Here is a 12,259-nt window from a genome sequence, read left to right as displayed (position 1 = left end):
AATGCTCTAGACCGAGTTTAGAGCAATTATTTCATGCAACCGATGATACCAAAAATGCGGGGGTGCGCGGGACGAGGTGAGCGAAGTCCCGTGCCCTGACTGGTCCGTTCAAAGACACGGACGTCACACAAAGACACTTTCGACTCGAACATGGAGTAAAATTACCGTATGCGTGGCAGAGGGGGTAGCGCGACTATGCTCAGTCTGGAGGATGTTTTGTCTGTGTCTGCACAGCAGCATAGATTCCACAAATACATTTGTTAAGTTGAAATTACTTTTCCACGGGGAAATATGGAATGGAATTTGTAATTGATTAGAAATCAATTACAAATCAATAACAAATCCCATTCCATAATCAATCACAAATAATCATAATCATAATCAATTACAAATTCCTTCCATATTTCCCCGTGGAAAAGTAAATTCAACTTCGTTTTACATCTGGTTTTCTTGATTTGTAACTCAGCGGGCGTGAAAATCTTCAATCGTAATTTCTGGCCGTGACTTTGAAAACTTTGTGACGCTCAGGGGTCGGAAACCGGTATTAGCTCCATACAAAAATACCGGTATTATTTCGTTCTTTTTCGTTCTTTGGTTTATTATTTCACTGTTAATGGGACAATCTAATAATAAAAATTCGTTATCTAAATACTTGATTCAGTCCTACATAAAGAGCATAAACTAATTCAAAATATTGAGCTATTTCGGGGTTTTTAAAAAATACCGGTTCCGAGCCCTGGTGACGCTTGCCATGACAGATGAGAGGAAATTTCAATAAGAGCCCGTGAAAAAGACACCTTTTGTGAAATTTTGAAAGCGGGTTCATAACTCAATGGCTGGAGGTTCTTTGATAAAGAGATAATGAATATTAGAGATGCGCTTACTGAGTTGAAAAGATTGATTCATATTTTTTGCTCGCGGTCTGTAGACTATATTGTTCAAGAGTGAGTAGAGGGAAATGTCAATCAATCAGATACACACAGGATAGATTTTTGAAATTCGACAGCTCGATTTCGTGTATTTCGTTCAATGATATCTCCACTACTAGGCATTTAAATTCTATTAATAGAATTGAAAACGAGTGGTCAATACCACTAGATTCCCAATTTCTATCGCTCTTTAAAAAAAATTGCATTTGGCCTTTTCCCACAGATTTCAAACACTCCCTTCGATCGTGTTTCAAATTATCGCCACTCGTTGCGAATTTCCTACTTTTCGCAATTGTATCGTAATGTACTATTACAGTACAGTCACCTGCAATAGTTTGTTACTCTTCAAAGGCCGCAAAAATATGTGACACGCTCTTATAGCCCTACAAATAAGATCGTGTCAGATATTTTTGCGGGCTTTGTTGTGTAACATATTATTGCAGGTGACTACATGGTGCTACTTTACCTCCCTTGGGCGGGATTAAGGACAATACGTGTCTAATACACGTGCAAAAAGGTAATTCGCACTGTACTAATTTGACATCATTGAAAGGTACGAAAAATAAGAACAACAGTGTGACCTATCACAAAATAGATTACCCATAACATTGAACCCAACCTTTAGATTTCCCATGAGGTTGCCAGAGGGTTAGTAAGCACATTGTCTATAAATTAATATTAAACGACCTAATTTTTTTGACATAATGTTTGGAATCAATATAAAATGGGCATGGTGGGATACAACGAGTTGCAGGTGCGCAGAGAGCTGTGGCTGGCGACATACTTGTTCCGATTGCTGCGGGGGAAAGCCTACAACAGTGTTGTGTTGAGCTGTGTGAGCCTGTACGTGCCCGACAGGTACGTGTGGCGGCGGCTCCGGCCGCGGCTGCTGGCCGAGCGGCGCGGGCGCACCAACCTGCTCGGGAAGGCGCCGCGCCGCTGACGCGCGCGGTGCGGACCCTTAACCTAGTCGCCGAGAACATTGATTTGTTTTGGTGTTCTCTGACTGAATTCACTAAGTCCACATTGTTCATATTATGTTATATGCGACATAACATCAATTAGAGATATACATATGTTAGATAGATATATAATTATATATGTTAATAGTTGCACTATTGTCTTAGGTTTAGCACCTGTAAAGATAGTTGTAAGTGTGGAAATAAAAAAAAAAAAAAAAAAAAAAATATCATACAGGAGTGCACCTAGTCTCTGACAGACAGACAGACAAACATGACTGCCGCGGAACTTCTATTTTTACAACGTTTTAATTACTTATCATTTTATCAAAGGGGTCATCCATTAATTACGTCACACCAATTTCTAGGTTTTTTGACCCCTCCCCCCCCCCCTTGTCACACTTGGTCAGATTTGGCAAACCCCTCCCCCCCTAGTGTGACGTCACATTTTTTCTACGAAATCGCCAAATCGAATTAAGTAAGTACCTAAGTATTATTAATATTTTATCAAAATATTTTTGACGATATAAATATTAGTAATTTTATAACCCAAAACTGCTTAGGAAAGAAAATTAATCGATTAAAAACTATTTTCGTTTTAAAAACGTGTTATTTAAATGTACAGCGAACTAAATAATTTAAATAAATTTTCGGTTACTGATGAAGTTAAAGTGACGTCACAAAGTTTGTGTCTCCCCCCTCCCCCATGTCACAATATGTCACATTTTCTTGACCCCCTCCCTCCCCCTAAACGTGTGACGTAATTAATGGATGACCCCAAAGTATAACGATAGAAAAAAAACACAAATCAAAATATTTAACTAATTAATTATCATCTATCTATACAAAAATTACACAAACACGTTTGAACTCTAATTTCACCAACAGAAGAGTTCTATAGAAATAGTAAAAATTTAGGTGCTTATTCCGACTCTGACTGACTCTTGAGGCAAAAAAACTGGCGCGCTGCTATACATTTTGACTTTTACAGAGAGCTCACTAGATGGCGCTGTGATGTATGAAGTAGCGCCATCTATATAATGATAAGGCATACGTTTCTGTTTGTATTTGCTTGTATGAATATTTATTTAGCAATCTTTATTATTTACTTGTTTATTATGTTGTATTTGCTCCATTACAATTAATAGATACATAAAATCCGTACTACCCATATAACAGTCAAAAAATATTGTCATTGTCCTAAAAACATTAATGAATATACTCCTAAACTGACTAGTTTTAATAATGCTACATTCCTTCCCCTCGCAAGGAAACACCTTGACCCATTTCGTAAATTTACTTACCCAATTACGTTACAAATGGTTATCAATTTATTGTATTGGAGACGTTGTAGTGTCCCATGCAATTAAAACATGTTGTTTGACCTCGGGACAAATGGTTTTGTGTTTATTAATTTGTAAAGGAGTTTACCTTTTGTAATTAAGACGTTTGTTGAGTCTTTACATTTCAATTAACATTAAATTTTATTTGTTCATTTTGTTTGTATTGTGGTAAACGTTTTGGGCAGTCGAGTCATTATTTATGTGTTTCGATTACTTTTGTGGACATGTTTTTGTAGAAATTACGTTTTGATGGCGATTCAGGTTTTCTCAGATACTTAACTTATTTTATTTGGCAGAAAGTGATGGAAATTATTACAGGAAGGCTACCGTGAACCAAACGCGTTAAAGCCCTAAAAATATAAAAGCCTGGAAACCTTTAATATTTTACAATTAATTCAATTATTTAATAAGAATTTTACAAGATGTCCGATTTGTAAGAGAGCTTTTAGCATTCAGACAAATTAAAAATATCGTGATAGAATATTTCGCCATATGCAGCAATGGCCCATTAGCTCAGTTGGTTAGAGCGTCGTGCTAATAACGCGAAGGTCGCGGGTTCGATCCCCTCATGGGCCACTCATACTTTTTGATTTTTTTTATATAGATCCTATTATTGTAAAAAAATTACGCTTACAGTTGACATTTTATTGCAAAATGTATGTGGGTTGACACATTTTAGCTAATCTCCATCCAGTTAATCGCTACGATAATAGTATCAACAAACACTTGTAAATAATGCTTGTTCATCGATTAACTTGCTTTTTGTTGAATTGATGATAAATATTTTTTTCTTAACTAAATTAAGTTTTTTTTATTTTTTTTATTTGCTATTGACTAAATTAAAGTAACAGGCGGTTTCTGCCACTTAAAGGGTCTCTAAAATCTAAAATTTTGCATTTATTTTAATTTTTTTTTGTAAATTCTACAATATACTTAAATAAAAAACTTCCGGATGTACCAAAAATGTAGAAATTGCTTATAAAAAATCAAGCAATAATAAAAAGCAAAAAGGAAGACTTTGGAGGTGCTGGGATTTGAACCCAGGACTTTCAGCATGCGAAGCAGACACTCTACCACTGAGTTACACCCCCGGTTGAATGAGTGGTCGAAATTAGGCATCAGCTTCTGTATTTGCCATAAACCGGTAATGTTATGAGACATACTTACGGCCCGATTCGAAGTTTAAGATCTAATTCCATATCGTTTCTAGATCTATTAATTGACGTATCTTAAAGTTCGAATCGGTCAGACGGTTATCAGTTATCACAATGGGGACGGTTTCGTAACAACTTGTTATTTTAAATGTCAAACTTCTATGAAATTGTGACGCTTAAAATAACACTTGCACGGTCTGTGCTATCAAAATCGCTGCCAACTTAGCCTGGTCTAACTCTATACCCTTTGTTACAGGTCCTAGGCATCACGGAGCGCGAATTTATGGACCAAATGGGAGTCTACTTCGTGGGTTTCGTGTCCCAATATGGCTACGACCGCGTCCTGTCCGTCCTAGGCCGTCACATGAGGGACTTCCTGAATGGCCTAGATAACCTACACGAATACCTAAAGTTTAGCTATCCTAGGATGCGAGCGCCTAGTTTTATATGCGAGAACGAGACGCGGCAAGGACTGACGCTGCATTATAGGTCGAAGAGGAGAGGCTTCGTGTATTACGCTATGGGACAGATTAGAGAGGTGAGAAGAAATGTAGAAATAAGTATAAGAATATGTATATGTAGGTCAAATAATGTGCCGTAGGTATTTGGCACTCCAATACGCCTTTACCGAGATAAGACTATTTATTACGATAAGTTTTGTGTCCCAATATGGCACTGATCGCGTCATGTCAATTCTAGGTTGCACATGCAATGTGTGTTAAATAAATGAAATGACGTAGACTACACCTTACCGCGTATATAAATCATATATTATACGTTATCTTGCACGACTTGAGGACGTCACAACTTTACTGATCATACTAACCGTTTATGGTATAGTCAATCATACATGTGTTTTTCTTGTTTTTACAGTAATTAAAGTTCTAAGTAATATTATAGGTGCCCTACCCAATCAATTTCTAACTTTCTAACATTTTTGTACCAACCCAACCTAATGAATTTATTTAATTTCATAATTTAAGCCGGATCAAAGTTCCTTTGTCCGTTCTTTTATAATTGAGTAATAATAGAACAGATATAATAAAGCAGCGAAACCTAAACGCTAAACTAAACTAGATTATGTTAGAAACGAGATTATCTTGTCTATAGTCTTTTTATCAATATAGCTGTAAAGAAAAGGATCTAAATACCTAGTACGGAAAAAATGATAAATTTTATTTTTATAATCATAACAATAATGTAATAAAAATAAAAAGTTGATTTTTACATTGGAGGTGCGGGGTATCGATCCCCGTACCTCTCGCATGCTAAGCGAGCGCTCTACCATCTGAGCTACACCCCCGGATGAGAGATACAGCGAAATTAGTGACCACGTTCTGTACATTATGTATTTTCAGATTTACTTTATGATTTTCAAGTTATGCAACGTAGTTTTGTTTAATTTAGTTATTTGAATAAGATTTAAACTAAAATAATACATCATAAATCATAATACATGTTATCATAGTTGATATCACGGTGCTAATATTAGCAACACTTGAACGCGTTTGTTTGAAAGTTTTGTAACTAGATGGCGCTGTATATTATTACGACTAAAAACAATGTTTCTGTTTTCATAGTTTTTAATATTTCACTTTAAATAAAACATAATTTGAAATCTTATCTATTTTTTCTTGGACCAAAAAGACAATTAGTTTAAAATAAATATTAAAAGATATTTTTTTTCTGAAAAGGTTATCATGATGAAATAAAAATCTTGGTAAACAAGTTTTGGAAAGTCCAAATTAAAAAAGTTTAGTGTATAACTTTAAATAATATGGTACAAATACACTACTTTTTTAGTCTACACCACTTTTAATTTTCTAGGTAGCCCGCCACTTCTACCACAAGGAGATGCGAATAGAGTTGCTAAGGGAAGAACTCCTGTTTGACACAGTCCACGTGACCTTCCAGCTGACATTTGACAACCGGGCGTTCACCCTGGCGTCTCTGGCCATGACACGGGAGGAGAAACATCTGCCCATCAGCGCCTCTGTGCTGTTCGAAATATTCCCGTTTTGCATCGTTTTTGGGTGAGTGCTATTTTTTTTCTACAGGCGCTTGACTTGAGTTAGAGTGAAATGAAATCGGTGTGTGATATCTTAACTGAAGTTAGACAGTCACTCAGGCACAGACAAAACATCCTCCAGACTTAGCATAGTCGCGCTACCCCCTCTGCCACGCATACGGTAATTTTACTCCATGTTCGAGTCGAAAGTGTCTTTGTGTGACGTCCGTATCTTTGAACGGACCAATCACGGCACGGGACTTCGCTCACCTCGTCCCGTGCACCCCCGCATTTTTGGCATCATCGGTTGCATGAAATAATTGCTCTAAACTCGGTCTAGAAGATTCCTAGTCTATGCACTCAGGTCACTCTGGTTATGACATGAGAAACACCTCTCCATACTGTTCTAGAGGGATATGTTTATTAGCTAAAACAAGTAGGTACTTAGAATGACATCAAACAACAAAAGGACTTAAAATAAAACAAACTAAATTAAATACTAAACTTAAAAATGTTCTAGATACGTTAAAAAAACGAACTATAGAGCATGCATGTTGCACTAAAAGTAGTATTGAGTCTACTTATTGTAAAAAGATATACCTACAGTAAGTACTATTTATGTGCTCTAACATAACAACTGATACGTATACCAATAAATCCGTATACGTCGCGACAGTAAGACAGCTCAGCTAGAGTTCCAGCAGAAGCCACAAGTCTTCATTAAATTACACTCAGACAGTGAGTTAAATCCTCTTACCAGAGACTATAAACATACACAGACATTTAATCTCCTCGTAAAGTTCCAGTTCCAGATATTATTTAAAAACAAGTGACAATTTCTCTTAAAATCTACTTAATTTCAACGTATTTAAACTAATATCATTTATAGTTCGTTTTTTTAGCATTAGAAAGAACTTGCAAGAAGGTAAGCGATCTTGACATGTCTTTTAATTGAAAAACGCTTTAAAAAAATCAAAAACTATTACTTATGAAAGCAAAATAATATAAATGAACATAATAGATTCATAATTGTTACATATTTGCCGTAACTTATTTTTAAAATATGTTTTTCAATTAAAAGACACGTCAAGATTGTTAACCTTATTTCTAATGCTAAAAAAATGATTAGATACTATAGTATAATTTACCACCATAATTTTTTGATTATTTTTAAAAACTGCTCTTTCTCGTCATATATTACCGGTGACGCACGCTCGCGACCTCATTACGCGTATTAAAAGCCAAGATGAGAAGACGTGCTAATAGAAACCAATACTTGCTATTTAGATATTACGTAACAATTTCAGCGACCAAATCCATCATTTTCACATTTCTGCTCTAAAATCGTTACCGGCCTCATAAAGGTATCTTAATTTTCAAGTATTGTCAACTGTAATATTCAACTTTCTGGGAAAGTCAACATTTCGGGATTTCAACATTTTAGGAATTCAACCTTGTGGTCCTGGAGGAAACGACCCTCTTACCTACATTACGGGGTTCTTAAAAAAGAAGTGTATGTAACGACGGTTAGGTATAGCTGTTTGTCACCAATGATGTATAAAAAGAAGCTCAGCGCCATCTAGTTAAACATTTAGGAAAATGTACAAAATGGCGATGGCGATGCGTTTTTCTCTGAGGAAGCACTAAAACCTAGAAACTATAAGCTTTGTTAGATTAAGCACTAAATGATAGTTTGGCAAATTAACCCTTAATCAAACGGAACACTTTTTATGAGATTTTTGAAAACCAAGATTGGTTTTTAGGTAATTTGTGTGCGTAGATTACGAAAAAATATATAAAAAGAATTTAAGTGGGAGGGAAAGGGGGGTTTTGCGGTGGGAAATAATTTTCCGTTATCCGTTACGGAATAGCAAAATTTTGAATGAAGTGGGAAATAGTTTCCCATTTTCCGATACGGTTACGAACTTTTTACTAGTTAGTAGATCCCCCCGGCTTTGCTTGGAATTCAAGTATGATCCTTTAACGCTATCTTCAAAAATCAAAGAAATAAATAAAAGAAAAAAGAAAACAAAAACAGCCACAGATTTTTTTGTGTAACAGGCAAACTGGCATATATTTTTATTTATGGAAATCAATTAAAATTTAGGTGGAGAACAAACACTGGGAAATAATTTCCCACTTGATAGAACCTAACAATTTTTTTGTAAATCGTACGTTCAGGAACAAACAATGGGAAATAATTACCCACTTACTAAAACCTAAAAATCTTGGCTAAATCATATCGTTATCACAATTCTTTTCAAGCAACACACAGGGAAAATAAGTCTAGTTTATGAAAGTATTCAGTGTATGCACTTACAAGATTTTTTTTTGCATTTAACCTCAAAACACTAAAAAAATTGTCGTTATTGCAAAAAAAAAAACACAACAACTGATATTGACTTTGACGTATGGTCACAAATGGCGGCCATTAGAAAAGTGTTGCCATTTTTCAAATTCAAAATGTTACTAAGTTTTTAAATCTGTATGGTTGGTATCGCTGAGTGCTGGCTTTAAAAAGATAAAAAATATTTCGTAAATTAGAATGAAGTGGGAAATAATTTCCCGATATTTGATTAAGGGTTAACTACAAATCAATCCAATATTCCTTTGGTACAAAAAGTCTTAGTAAATTTATTCATTGAAAATAAGCGAACGGGTCATAATTATATAAAACTTATCTAAAATATCTCCAAATTATACTAAAGGCTACAAAAGACATCAAAACTAAATGTAAACACTAAGTAAAAATTTATCTAAGTTATAAACAAAAAGAAGAAGACAATCAGTCAAACAATTCGTCCCGCTTCCAGTCGCAAAGGTGTCCATCCCATCACGCTCGCCGCATTACGGCGATGGACAGCCTCTGCAAGAAATTGGAAATATTAGAATAATCTATCCGTATATAAATATTTAAAATACCAAACTTTTGTTCTGATCTTGATTTTTCACTCGTCTCTGCTCTTAGGTTGTTAAACCTGCATTTATACAGCACCATTCCAGGACAGCGCTCCTATAAATTCAACTCCGTTGAAGGTACTATTTCTTGAAACTGGCAAACGAATAGTCAAATTGTTAAATAAAAGAATTCAGAACTTAGCAGATTTTCAAAACAAGTACTTATTGCCGACGTTTAACGATCGTATTAAATTCGTCGATTTTAATCTAAAGAATCAAAACTTTAATTTGTGTTATTGAAATAACGATGAAGGTTAGGTATAGGGTTCTCGCGGGCTTGGTTTCCGCAACTCAACATCATATTATTGCGCTTATTTAGCGTGGTGGTTGGTGGTGGGTTGGCGGCACTATTCTTGCCAACCCAGCTCTGCCAAGAAGCCTAGCAGACTCTTGACGTTGCCGACGACTTTTGAGAGAGACTCCGGTGAGCCGAGGTGTTGTGCCCGGTATTCTGCCACCCCTGGGCATTCGAGAATGACGTGGGCGGCTGTCTCCTCTGCCTCCATGCATGCTCTGCTATCTGGGGCTATCTGTAACACGTAGGGTTAATAGGTGCTTGTTTAATGAGGCGTGGCCAGTTATGGCCCAAGCTATAAGCCGGAGCTATGGCAGGCGTGGCTCACTCCGCGATTTCGTCGCTTTGCAACAGATAGCTACAACAAGTACATCCATTCCACACCAATTTTGGTGGCTAGCCGCGCGTGGCGCTGTCGCCACCTAGCGGCCATATTTGTCCTGATCGTAACAGACGCGTTTTGTTAGAGAGCGAGTATTCTGTACTTAGTACTATTATTTAATCTGTGGCTGTGGTCTCTTCAGCTGTCGCAGCCTCCGTGACAGATTGGGGTTGTGTCGGGAGGGCTTCCTTCGCCTGACTACAAGTGCCTAGGTCACGATGAAAAATTGATTTCAAAATTTATAAAAGGGCTCTGCCCCTGTTGTTAAAACACTAAATTCTTCTTATTTTGCACTGTGCGGGTACCTATATAAAATAGGTATAAGTATAAAGGATGACTCACGTTAGACCGGGCCGTGTCCGGGCCGGAGCTTCCGGACCACCGGTTTCCATGTTTAGTTTAGTTTAGTTTAGTTTATTTATCTCAATATACAATTTTCATACAGGTAAAATATACATACATTTCAGCTTGTACTACTTGTCGTATGATGATCGTTTTTTAGAGTAATAATAAGAATTAGAATAGAACATCAAAATATAAAATAAAATAAAATTAGTACATAACAAATCAAAACAATGCAAATAGAAATAAATTAGAAAACGTCAAAATGTCACAATAGTAAAATATTTAAAAATAAAACAATGTCAATAGAAAAATTAAATCAGTTTCAGTACTACAAAGTACAGATCATAGAAAATGATGTCAAATAAGAAAATTATAAATAAATTAAAAATAAAAATAACATAATAAAAACAATTATTAAATATATCTAGTACTGAATAGTACGCATCAATGTCCACTAACTAATTATGTTCAATATTTATTTAATTATTTGTATATATGGAAAGCATCACGTGATCGCCTGTCATGTCATAGAAAAGTAAGCGCCGGAAGCTCCGGCCCGGAAACGGCCCGGTGTAACGTGAGTCATCCTTAAAGTAGGTAGTACTCGTATAGGTAAGTACCAGAGATAATAAAACATTTTCTTCAAGATTTTATGTTACAAATTTCTTATTCTGAAAAAACAAAGATCTCTCAGAAAACATTTTCGCGAGATTTTTAACGAATTTCGTACACAAGAGGAATCTCTAAACAAATTGCTGAATTAATTCCCGAGTTTCTCGCAATATGTCAACGCCGTCAGCACGATCAGACTATTTTTGAGATTTTCTACCTTATTCTGATGAAATTAGGGTATTTAATTATATGTCCCAATCTTGGAGCGACGAGTGAAGGAGTCGAATTCTCAGAACATGTCTCAGGCGAACCAGGCCCGCCCCGTAGACAACATGTCAATCGCTAATAATGCTTCGTAGTGAACGAAACGCAACTCGCAACTGTCACTGTCGCACTAATATGGAAGAGCGATAGAAAGACACAAAGCAATTCGATGGCGAAAAGAAAGCGATCATCACCTTGCCTAGGCCGCCAGATGTTACTTATTAATCTTATTATGTACCTACTTAGATCTCGGTGTTATTTAAGGTCTTTATTGAGGGGATGAAGATTGAAGATATATTATTAATATTAATAATCGAGACTTAGATGTTGTGGCGCCTGTCTGGTGGCTATAGGACACAATTATTTTATGTCAATGTCAAATTGGACATGCTGTCCGGGCCGTATACATACATATATACGTCGGCGGCCGATCGTAAGATCAGGCATATCGTGAAATTCCTAGGCATATCGTGAAACGTGAAAATCTTTGACTCGTTCCCTGAGTCGACGGACTATTTCTGGGCAGTTTGCCCTTCGGGCATCTGAAGCAACCTAACGAACCTATCCTACCTATATATTGGTTTAATGCGACTATCGTCAAAACATTACACAGGAACATTACGATCTGCCTGATCTTACGATCGGCCGCCGACATTTATACAACCTGCAAGCCTATTATGGATGGCTTTATCCACGTGACAAAATATCCGTCACTTTTTAACAGAGCGCGATTGAAATTGACGGATAGGTACCGTTTTAGCACGCTGTCACGTAGACAAGATCGACCACCATATCCGTACTGGCCAGCATACCACTTATGGGCCTTATGGCAATAACAGGCAGAGATACAGACAGCAGCTATAGTTTGAATGTAACAGTATTGTAATGCTCATGATAGTCATGATACAGTCTATAATGGCTAACATAAGACAGCATTTATTTAATATGGTATTTAAAACCGTAGCGTTCTGAATACATATTATTAAAATCATAATTCTATCTGATCTGTC

At 36.3% G+C, this 12,259-nt stretch overlaps 1 protein-coding gene and 3 non-coding genes across 4 annotated transcripts in view; 2 read left to right on the top strand and 2 right to left on the bottom strand.

The window, feature by feature from the left end:
* LOC134675261 (soluble guanylate cyclase 88E) overlaps positions 1–12,259 on the top strand; it is a 182,938-nt gene that overhangs the window by 131,313 nt on the left and 39,366 nt on the right. The window contains exons 3-4 of the mRNA XM_063533481.1: positions 4,642–4,923; positions 6,213–6,418. Coding sequence (XP_063389551.1) covers positions 4,642–4,923; positions 6,213–6,418 — 488 coding nt within the window. The remainder of the gene's footprint in view (positions 1–4,641; positions 4,924–6,212; positions 6,419–12,259) is intronic.
* Positions 3,734–3,807, top strand: Trnai-aau (transfer RNA isoleucine (anticodon AAU)). Its single transcript has one exon. It is a non-coding gene; the product is annotated as a tRNA-Ile (tRNA).
* Positions 4,251–4,322, bottom strand: Trnaa-cgc (transfer RNA alanine (anticodon CGC)). The gene has a single exon. It is a non-coding gene; the product is annotated as a tRNA-Ala (tRNA).
* On the bottom strand, positions 5,616–5,688 carry Trnaa-agc (transfer RNA alanine (anticodon AGC)). Its single transcript has one exon. It is a non-coding gene; the product is annotated as a tRNA-Ala (tRNA).

The sequence above is a fragment of the Cydia fagiglandana genome, chromosome 21, assembly GCF_963556715.1.
Source record: "Cydia fagiglandana chromosome 21, ilCydFagi1.1, whole genome shotgun sequence".
In the NCBI taxonomy this organism is placed as follows: domain Eukaryota; kingdom Metazoa; phylum Arthropoda; class Insecta; order Lepidoptera; family Tortricidae; genus Cydia; species Cydia fagiglandana.
Note: the sequence above shows the minus strand (reverse complement) of the source record. Positions and strands in the feature narration are given on the sequence as shown.